Source organism: Haliotis asinina, chromosome 12 (assembly GCF_037392515.1).
Source record: "Haliotis asinina isolate JCU_RB_2024 chromosome 12, JCU_Hal_asi_v2, whole genome shotgun sequence".
NCBI classification, from domain to species: domain Eukaryota; kingdom Metazoa; phylum Mollusca; class Gastropoda; order Lepetellida; family Haliotidae; genus Haliotis; species Haliotis asinina.
In genome coordinates, this window is record NC_090291.1 from 5,998,765 (window position 1) to 6,010,386 (window position 11,622).

Genomic DNA, 11,622 nt, shown 5'->3' on the forward strand with positions numbered 1-11,622 from the left:
GAAATCTATCTCCCCTAGATCTTATTAATATATTTTTGCAAATGAAATGAATAAATGTCTGCACAATCAAAAATGACATCTAAATGTATAAAATATTATACAACTGTTTAAAATTAAGAGTTGGGAGATATCTGTTGCCGGTTTATGAACCACTGTAATAAAGTGTGTAAGACTGTTTTATTGTAGAATAGAGAGTGATTAAGAAAATAGCAGCGAAAATGAGCATTGTGATTGACAGTCTTGTATCTAAAAATAGCAACCGGCCCTGTGGAAATCCCCTAATTTGCATATAAGGAAAGATATCACGCACATCGGAATATAAAGTGACAATTAAGCTACGATATACAGCCTTATTCTGAAAACCGTATTCGGAAATGGTCTTTTTACAGCCGAAATATTTTCATTTTTATCATTGTCAGCAAAATAACAAAAAGTTGTGTTCATTGTGAATCTCGAACCAGAGAATCACGTGTGAAGCGCATATCTATTTATAGACATAAACAAAGGGGATGTCTGTATTCCACTGACGTACGTTTTAGCATCAGCTGACTGGATGTCGGCACATAAATGCGATGTGGCTTTGCCCGTGCCTTACAAGAGTCGGACACAATACATCAGTACAGACATTCTCAGCTGAGGCAAATTTTTCTCGCTCAGCTGAAAGACCATCAACCATGAAAATCGAGAACAATGCTGTTAAGTGGGCAACTAAGATATGGAACTACATGTTAATGAATCATGAAATACACAAGGTGAGTGCCTACCTTGACTTGTAGTACATAGGTTTCATATTTTTCCCAAAATGTCAAATTGAAATTAATAATAATGATTATGAAATGATTCCTGAAAGGCAATAGAATTCTTAAAGAGTTTTCCTGAAATTATATGCAAAAGATTAAACGTATAAAACGCTGGCATATAATATTATTACGAGTTATTATTTTGAAAGTATGATGTTATATTATATATGTTAATTGTGTATTTACTTGAGTCCACATAATTCCAAAGTTAACTGATGACGACATCAAGTGCCGGCTTGTAGCCATTACACCCACGTTTGTCGACAACCCCAGACACCGGCGATGCAAGACACTGCTTCACATTTATTTACAGGGATGAGTTGTAATCAATCTGTCATGGCATTCATATACTGCGCATCTTCGTCCCTGAACCACCCAAGCGTTTGGCTTTTCTAATTAGAAGAGTATTATTATCTATTTTTAAATATTTATGAGCACAAACATACAATATGGATTTAGCTCATGAGCTAGACTGCAAATGACATATACATACCTGTCCAGTCTATGTGTCTGACATTGGAAATACATCATATGTCTGAATTTCTTTGATGGGCAATTTTTTAGAAGTTGAATTGAGGAAGAATGGTGTCTGTCTTTTTCTGAATATACAGCTTCTTTTATTCTGTGAAAGGTGACGTTTCGACCTAGATTCTAGATTCTGTCGAAATATCGACTTTTCACAGGATACAAGTAGTTGCATACCCATAAAAATTGTCATAATTCTTCAAATATCCTGAAGTAAAATATTAACCTTACACACAGGGCTGGACATAGGTTTTTGGACAAATATCGCTGCCTGGGTATAATGTCCTTTTTCAGCGATTAGTATACAATGTCATTGGATTACGTGGACGGGTAGAGTAGGGGGTGAGGGGAAGGGACAGGTTTCTAATTAACACACCTATGGTTAATTATTCTTCAAGGTGTTTATTTGAAGGATGTAATCGTGATAATGTGGTGTTGAAACTCTATGTAATTAAAAGCTATTATTCACATCTCGTTTTGGTTCATAGTACAATCTGCACGTGGCGCTTGTGTTAATCATACGTACGCTTTGTACATGACCGTTACCATGGCTACGCAGGTTATTTGTGGGTTTTTTTGACGATTTACATTACAATTTTCACCATTCTTTTCATATAAAAAGAGGTAAATGTTATCGCCAAATCTCAGAAACAGGACGAAGGAAAAACCAACTGACTGATCAATAGAGTTCATGTGACAATGACGAGCTATACACATTATTGAACTGCCTGTCACGTGTTGTTGCTTCCGGTTATAGAGTGACGTCATCCTGGCACTCGGGAACAATGATGTACGTACGGCCCAGCATGCTGCACACTTGTTCAAAGAGGGTCTCGCAGACTGGCTCATGTTCTCTGGAAAGGATGGAACACTGACAACAGGTGAAAATAAACATTCAACAACGTGTCTGGATATGAATAACGGCAGTTATTCCTCAATGTGTAACGCTGACAGTCCCGGATTCGCCATGATTGATTATCTATACATTGACCCAGGATGCACTTCCGTGTAAGGGGCGGTAGGGTAGTCTAGCGGTTAAAGCGTTCGCCCGTCGTGCCGCTGATATGGGTTCCATTGTGAAGTTTATTTCTGATGTACGCCGAAATGATTTTGCTGGAATATTGCTTCATGCGCCATTGTCACTCCGGCACTGCCGGGCAAAATATCTTTACTTGAAAACGTCACATGGTTGATAACTGTTGGAGAACCACATGAGACCCAAATGTTTGATTCCCTGATGTACTGAAAACATCTCTCTCATGATGCCGGCCGTATGTTTGATGTTCACGTCCTTGTTTGTATAATTCATGACCCATGAGTCTCCCACTCCATGACCCTTACACATATATTCGGAGAATGAACATAACATTCACAGTTCTGTTTTTTACTCATTTGTAAATAATTTTGAACGTTATTTTAAAAGAAAAGCAATAACTACAATAGACCACAAAAACATGTGGCCAGTTTCTGTGGAAGAGTGAGTATGATTGCAAGGTCGTAGCTGCCGTTATGAATGAAACGCATGGGCTTACACAGAATGTTTGGGAAAGACGATACGAAAGTACGCAGTACGCTCCATATAGAAAGCTTTGCAACCTATCAGGCATACACGAATCAATTGGCATGCTTCGCCCCGGGATTTTATGCGCCTCTACCAGTATCCCAGCAGTATCATGGCCAGAGGTCGGCCCCACACATCGCAGGCGTCACGTAGAGAATATAACAAAACGGGTGTTCTATTATTTGGGAAGGGTGAGGTATATATTTCGTAATAGATTCGTATTTTAGATACATTTCGTATTTTTTTACACATACACACAATGTATGTAAATACTATATAATATACTACATAATATAAATACTATATAATATGATGTATGTAATATGTATAACCAAAAAACACACAGACACACACACAGACACACACACACAGACACACACACAGACAGACACACACACACACACACACACACACACACACACACACACACACACACACACACATATATATATATATATGATATAACGAAAAACCAAAACAGTACTCGTGGAGATCTTGGTTAGAACTGGTGGGGCGACTAATGTTATCCAGTGGCCAGTGGATTGCCTGGTCCAGAATGCGGCGTTAAACGACAAAAAAAGTCCCAAGGTACACGTGGTTAATCCCATCTGCTTGGATCGATGCTCATACTGATCTAAACTTACCCAATGATCTTTGCCTGTGGTTCTCACAAGCAGGTGATTGGATTGCATTGACATTTGTACACCCAAAACGCAATGTAGGTAAGAAATATATGAGCAAGGCACTTTTTCTTTTTAACTTATTTCTTTTTTTCTTCTTTTTTTTTTTTTTTTTTTTTGGTGGTGGGGGTGGGGTGGGGTGGGGTTGGGGCTGGGGGGAACACAATAATACCTTTTTTATGAAATATTTTTAAGGGCCTTTTGTATGCCAGTCTGATTTTCTATGTTGAATTTCTTACAGACTCTATCACAATTCATGTTTATTGGACAGTCCGCTAACCTATGTTTCGACTGGTTTGTTGTCAGTATTCTGATTGACCGGTTATTCTGGCTAGCATAGCAAACTGGTTAATGATATTCAGGTAATTTGAACCTGCTGAGATTACAAGAATCGCGGGAATGGATATGACTAAATACAGGGTTTTTTCTAAGACTGAACCCTGAGTGTCGTTGTACGAGACAAGCTTAGCGCCCAAACTACCCGAAGTCTACCAACCATCCAAAATCGTATAATAAATGCACAGTTTTTATATGACCACGCGTTAGGGTCATACGCGCGGCAAACCCACTGAGATAAAGATATTGTATAAACTGATAGGTCAAGAACGGTTCTTCCAGGCTTACCTTCTTAATGAGTAGTAGAACTGAGTGAGTGAGATATGTTTTAGGCCGCACTCTGCAATATTCAAGCTTTATGCCATCAATCTGTAAATAATCCAGCATGGACCAGACAGTCCAGTGATACACAACATGCGCATCGATCTAAACTGATGACACGTTGCAACCAATCTAGTGAGCCTGATCACCCGATCCTGGTAGTCGTCTCACTCGACAAACATGTGTTACTGAAGATCAATTCTAACCCGGACCTTCACGTGTAATGAGTAAGATAATATAACGCTCATGTCATACCATATTGTTTTCTACCTCTGTTCTAACCTGTTCTAATGGTTTAAGGGAAGTGGGATCGACCAGAAGCTGAAGTATTCCGCGACGTGGCCCTGAGCGCGGGGGTCCCTAAAAACAAGATCATCCTGGAGACACAAGCCACAAACACAGGCGAGAATGTCGTGTTTTCTCACAGAGTCCTAGACTCGCACAACATCAAGCCCAAGAAAATCATTCTAGTGTCAACTCCTTACATGGAACGTAGGGCGTATGCTACTTTCATGAAACAGTTTCCAGGGGCAACGTCAATGGATGTGATGGTGACGTCACCGGATGTAACGCTCCAGGAATATCCAAACAAGGAAGTCGGGTCTCTGAATGAAATCATCAGTGTGATGGTGGGAAGTGTACAGAGGTGTAAGGTGTATCCAGAAAAGGGCTACCAGATCCCCCAAGATATTCCCAATGATGTTTGGGAGGCCTACGAGTCGCTGAAAGATCTTGGATGTTTTAACAGCAATCTCATCTGACGTACGCCACGTACCGTTCCCTTCATTGATATTCGACGCCATATATGACCGTTGTTTCGATTTGTATATTTGTATGGACGCATTCATTTTTTGGCGATAGGGTCGCCTGTAATAAGCAGTTCCGTTTCTTTGCCTGAGATTATTTCGAAGAGGAACACTTTTTATGGACATAAAACGTCTTTCTTTCAGTGAATGCGACGTTTCGGTGTACATCCTAACGCCGTTATCTAGCAAATGATGCAACGACATATGCACAATGAGAAATACATGGCGGGTATTTGAGTTTATGCAATAGAAGAGGTTGATGTACAGCGTACGACGTACGATCAACTAATCAAGCCTCGTTAAGAATATCCCACCCCTTGTCCACTAGTTTCAATCATTCCTTATCACAACACTGTATATCAACCTCTTCTGTTGTATAACCTCAGATATTGACGGATTCCATTGTATGTGGTTTAGGCGGAACGTAGATTGTTTAATAAGCCTTATATTACGCTGAATGAGTCCGGTCTTTCGTGTATAGTCATGTATGATAGCTATTTATTCGTGATTGTGGTTCGTGATTGGTGTAAATCTGTAATACATAGTTCTATCAGTTCGTGATTGAAATGCTGATATCATATTGATGTGGTGTTCATGTACAAACTAGCTTATTTTTGGCTAGTAGTGACACTTTGACTCTGGGTGCACAGTCGTCGTGGCGGTTTCCTTGGCAACCCCACACTAAAGCACAAAGATACGGCTTCAAGAATTGGTAATGTATAATATTTATAATTTTGTTTGTTCTCTCTTGTGGCTGTTTAGCGCACTCTGCAGTATTCCAGTACTCGGGAATTTTCTAGTACGCCCGTCTTCCCGTTCTCGGCAGTATTCTAGTAATCCAGTATTCCAGTACTCGTCAAAATTTCATAGTAGTAATCCAGTTTTCCTGTATTCCAGTACTCCAGTATGATGGTGACTGACCACTGTTGGACTGAGAAATAAACTGATTTGTAACTATTAAAACCATATGACGTCCACTGTTGACTGATTCTGTTCAGGTAAAATTACATAATTACAACTACTCACGAATGAGATGTTGACGGTTTAGTGTACGTATTTGTTTGTTGTCTAATGCAGCCCTGGGAAACATAGAAGCTATATGTCATGCCGACGCGGGAAGTTACGTTCTGTGCCGCCAAAAAACGAGACACGCAACCACGTGACTTACCCTACTCACTCGACCCAGCAAGTTGCTGTAGTAGTTATTGCTACCGTAGTTACCCAAATGTCCACCCCCTTGGTACATACTCTGATGAAGTCATATGAAACGGCAGCATGAACCCTTGCAGCTGATAATGACGAAGGGTTCACGTTGCTGTTTCATATGATGAAGTAGCATGATGATATGTTACAGCAGTAGAGATGTACGACGAATAAGCTTTATCACACGACGAAACAGTGTTGTCACACGATGAAGCAGTATTATCACATGATGAAGCATAGTCACACAATGAAGCAGTATTATCACATGACGAAACAGTATTATCACATGACGAAACAGTATTGTCACACGATCAAGAAGCATTGTCACAAGATGAAACAACATTGTCACATGGTGAAGAAGCATTGTCACACTATGAAACGGTATTGTCACAGATGAAGCCGTAATTTCACACCATGAAGCAGTATTGTTACACTATGAAACAATATTCTCACATGATGAAGACGTATAGTCACGACGAAACAGTACTGTCACATGATGAGGCAATACTGTCACATGATGAGGCAGTATTGTCACATGATGAAAGCAGTACTGTTACACAATGAAGCAACGAACATCAGAAGTACTTCAAACGAGAACGGTGACTCTCTTTTCTATCTAATTCCTGCAGTGCTTAATGCTGTCGAAGTTTTTGGTTATGAATATTTTACCCTGTAATAAACAATGATAATGGTGATGATGATTTTTCTAACCAACGTAATACCTTATGTTTCATAATCTATATTTCTAAGAACAGTTAAGTATACTTTGTTATGAATAGGCACTTAATGTTTTCCAGCTGCCACAAGAGAGCATAGCTATTTTTTAGTTATATTCTAGAAATATCAGCAACGGACAAAAGAAATTTCACACATTGTACCCAAGTGGGGAATCGATGTCAGGCCCTGCCTGTTATGTACATGTCTTGCTGTCTGTGGCAGGTGCCTGTACGAGGGATGTCGAAAAAGTAGTTGACCTCACCTGGACAGTTATAAAAACGCAACTGCGTGTATGTTTTATTTTTCTACATATCATCTGTCAAGCTCATGCAAATTGTTTTTGAGATGTTCAAGCCTCACGATCCCGTTTTGTTTCACTTTGCTACCCCCCAAAAAGGCAAATAAAACGGTAATAAATGCATCACCAACATCAGGAAACAAAATATGGAAGAAACATTTTGTGTGTTTGAGATAAACAGATGTCCTCTAGAATCAAAAGTAGATATTTTAGTGCATAAAAATGCAATTTGAAACTACAATCGATTGTTGAAGTGACTCCCCCTATGACGTTTACTGACAGAGCTTGATTTGGAGACATTACCCATCCCAACTTTCAGATGACGTAATCGAAAGAACATAACTTATTCTAATGTTTTCACATATTCATGCATGATGCCAAGGGTTCAAACTATATACTGAATGGTCACACAAGTGTCAGCTCTCAGTATTTTGTAAACAGTGCCAACTTGAATGTCTGGACAAAATGTTTTTGAAAGATTAAAGTGGGGGTGTCCTTTAGAAAACAGCCTTGTTTACATATAAATCAAGCAATCCAAATATTTGAATGGTGATTATGAGGTGAAGTCATCCATCCTATACTGAAATATTTTATATCATATTATCTGAGCGCATGTCATCATCCAAGAAGTACAAAATAATCGTTTTTCACTTTCCGCAATGTTTAAAGAAATATTATACTCCAATGTGTTGTGACGGCAAATATCTCGTTAACTACACTAACCACATATGGGAGATTCTGGATATGCCTTTGCTGATGATTCCTTCAAATAAAAGCTTTTCTAACATTGGACATCGAGAATACAGAGAGGCCGACCACTTTGGGGACACCCAAAAGTAGGTGTGCTGCTGTCTATGACTGGTGCATGTTGTATACATATCCTGTTGTCTGTGAGTAGTACATGTACATGTGAGATATGCCTGTAGTGTAGTTGGTGTAGAATTACAGGACGTGGAATGAAATGGAATGAGTAGAAGTGGAACTGGTACTGCAATATGCTGACTAACGTATACATGTACGAGGTTTTGGTAGACAATGTAACCGGAAGGGGAGGAGCCCCGAGGGATTTCCCAACTCCCATGGTTTTACATTGTCTTCCAAAACCGAGGAGAAATGTTTTCTCTAACATATATACCGTTAGTGATTACATAATGTAGATGATCATATGATGAAGCTATATAACAATAACTGAAGCGCGCGTAAAATCAATTTAATGACAGTAAATATACAGAGATAATTCAGTCTACGTCCTTCCTCGGCCGGGTGGCCGTGTGGTAGCGCGTCTGCATACAGATCTGTGACATGCAGTTCCAATCTTGCTAGGGAAACATTTGCACTTTGAGCTTTATCTTGAGCGATATTTTTCAACTGATTTGAAACACTCATATATCATTTGAATGTTGATATACAGAGTTAGGAAAAGATGATTGCAGAAAGTAAAACGATGGGAGACATAGTAAAAAGTAAAACCAGGAAAAAGGTCTTACTGACGAAAAGTAAAACCTGGGAAGAGGTCTTACTGACGAAACGAAAAGTAAAACCTGGGAAGAGGTCTTTCTAGCGAAAAGTAAAACCTGTCCCTACAAAACAAGAACCTCAAATGCGGTTATTCTGAGAAAACAAGAGATGACCAAATATTTAGTGAGAAAACACTTCAGGTTTATGTATGATTTGATGAAAAACTTCACGTGATGACAAATATCCCGATACACACATAAAATAACACACTGGCCTCAATATCTTAAGTGATAGCAAACCGTCCACTACAAGTGGACTCAGTTGAGAATGTCCTTGCGAGGCGACCTTCATCTGTGACGTCAGAAATTTACGGTGGTGTACGAGTCTTGCATAACAGTGCGAGCCACCGTCAGCGTGGGGTGACCAAAACACGGCGACAGCCGTCACACACCGGCATGTTACAGCTACGTCACGTGGGTAACATTTCTTGGAGCAATCTTCATAGGATGCTTGAAATTGAATCATTTAACATGGTGGAACCCATGTAGTCAACAAATGTTAAGAATACTTCCTTTTTTCTTTCCTTTCTTTTCCTTTTTGTTTAACTTGACAGTCCTGTAGCTTGTTGGCTTACAATCTGAGAGTATCAGGAACGACTTGAGATGGTCGAAGACGATAGTCCTGTAGTTTGTTGACATGCCAGGTGAGAGCACCAGGAGCGGCTTGAGATGGTCGAGGACGACAGTCCTGAAGCTTGTTAACATGCCAGGTGAGAGCACCAGGAGCGGCTTGAGATGGTCGAGGACGACAGTCCTGAAGCTTGTTAACATGCCAGGTGAGAGCATCAGGAGCGGCTGAAGGTAGTTGAGGACAACAGCCCTGTTGTCCTGTGATATGCCAGGTGAGGTTTTGATGCTGTGGCAAAACAAAACGACGTGGTGGTGGGATCTTCTCTAAATCCTCGCAGTAGTGAGTGAATGAGTGAGTTTGGTTTGACGCCGCTTTTAGCCATATTCAAGCGATATCACGGCGGGGGACACCAGATAAATGGGCCTCACACATTGCTTTAACCACTAGGCTACCCCACCGCCCCCAGTCCTCGCAGTAACCGGAAGAGGTGTAGCCGAGGCGGTGGAGGTTGTTGGAGACGCAGTCTTTAAGACGATGTGCGGGTTTAAACAGACCGGTATGAGCATCTTGCTTGCTTGACATTACTGGTCCGGTGGACGAATGCATTGCTTTTAGCACGCACACACAGACACACTTACCCCCTCGAGCGCTCGAGATCTCACTCTTTAACCCGTGATAATCCTAGTTAGGACTGATCTTCAGTAACCCATGCTTGTTACGGTTAATAAATTGTCGTGACAAAAAGTATAAGAATTCCCTTTGAATCAGCAAAATATACCACAGGCAAGTCTGAAACATTCAATAATATATTGAGCAAACAATAAGTAAGTTACAATGAATCACAATACCGATTTCTAGTACAATGCAGTTGAGCCACAAGTGTAAGGTAATGAGTCACAAATATCAAATATTAATTCACCATTTTGGCATGTACTGCGACAGCAGATATATTAACTGAAGTTTGTTTCCACAGTGAGCAGTCAGGCACGGAGTGTCAGTCTTGAATGTAGATTATGTTGTTGACAATCACACGCTGGCACACAACCCCAGTATAATTGCGAGTGTAAGTCCATGTGTGCACGTCAACACAACAACCAGCCTTTATAGACACTGAGACAGTGTTTGAGGCATTCGAGCAAATCGTGGCTGCAACACTATTCAATTAGAACTTTCAATCAGAACTTTCAGTTAGAACATTCAATTAGAAGTAAACAATAGATTGCCAAGGGCAGGTCACTTGAGCGCTATCAAAAAGGCCTGCTGCTACTATTAAACATATATGATACGAAATGTGATCCTCTCAAGACATTAACAGGATCGAGTGGTCCGTATTGCTGACTTAGTTGACACATATTATCGTATCCTAGTTGCGCAGATCGATGCGCATGCTGTTGATCACTAGATTGTCTGGTCCGGATTCGATTATTTACAGACCACCGTCTATATATTGCTGAGTGCGACGTAAAACTGATTTCTCCTCCTCCCCGTCCCCGTCTCTCTCTCTTTCTCTCTCTCTCTCTCTCACACACACACACACAACACACGCACAAAGTGAAGTTTTGTGTAACACTGTTATCACCCTGCTTATATGTGGTAGATCATAAACTGCTAAGACGTGAAAATGTTGCAGGGGCATTATACGAGTCATGTCTTACATGTGGGTCAAGCTGTCTTAAATGTGGGTCAAGCTGTAAACAGCTATCTCGGAAGGAGCTATAAGTGCATGCTTTGAATTCCAACTATAACCGAATCTTAGAGCGTTTTGTCAACCAGTCTATACCAAAAACACGCACAATGGACGCTGTCATAAATCGCGAACGTTGGGAATACTAACAGAAGATGAGACTATTTAATATCATGACAAAAATATCTTAGCAAAACCCACATTATCACAGCGATCGTGAAAACAGGATTGTTGGGGACCGAACACATAAATAATCCGGCTATATCACGGAGGTTAATAAACAAAAGCGTTATAGAAAAGGGTTATGCTTTTGCTTATTTGAAATATTTTTATAAATGTAAAATATGAATGAAATAATTTTCGGCGATCATTTCTTTACACCCAATTCCATAATAAAACTTAAGTCACAATCTGCCCATTCAGTGATCCTCAGATGTATGTCCATAGGATATCTTATCTTATGTTGACCCATATTATAAGAAAGGGCTCACATGTTTCATACATGCTTTAGGGCGAACGAAATCGTTCTCATCACTGTAAGGAGGCGTAGAAACCCAACACACGCCGCCAGGTGGCTCCCGCATAGTACGTCTTGATAGTGTC

The 11,622-nt window shown here is 40.2% G+C and overlaps 1 protein-coding gene across 1 annotated transcript; it reads left to right on the forward strand.

Moving 5' to 3' along the window:
- Window positions 1-562: 562 nt before the first annotated feature.
- Window positions 563-5,995, forward strand: LOC137258297 (uncharacterized protein SCO4629-like). Its single transcript, XM_067795930.1, has 3 exons — window positions 563-752; window positions 2,083-2,206; window positions 4,524-5,995. Exons 1-3 carry the CDS (start codon window positions 573-575, stop codon window positions 4,982-4,984), a joined length of 765 nt encoding a protein of 254 aa, XP_067652031.1. The 5' UTR covers window positions 563-572; the 3' UTR covers window positions 4,985-5,995.
- The last annotated feature ends 5,627 nt before the right edge of the window (window positions 5,996-11,622 follow it).

Excerpts from the sequence above, each read along its gene's own strand:
- LOC137258297 (XM_067795930.1), top strand. The coding sequence starts at position 573 with ATGTGGCTTTGCCCGTGCCTTACAAGAGTCGGACACAATACATCAGTA. Across the intron at positions 753-2,082 it reads TGAATCATGAAATACACAAG|AGTGACGTCATCCTGGCACT; the intron begins GTGAGTGCCTAC and ends TTCCGGTTATAG. Across the intron at positions 2,207-4,523 it reads GGATGGAACACTGACAACAG|GGAAGTGGGATCGACCAGAA; the intron begins GTGAAAATAAAC and ends TAATGGTTTAAG.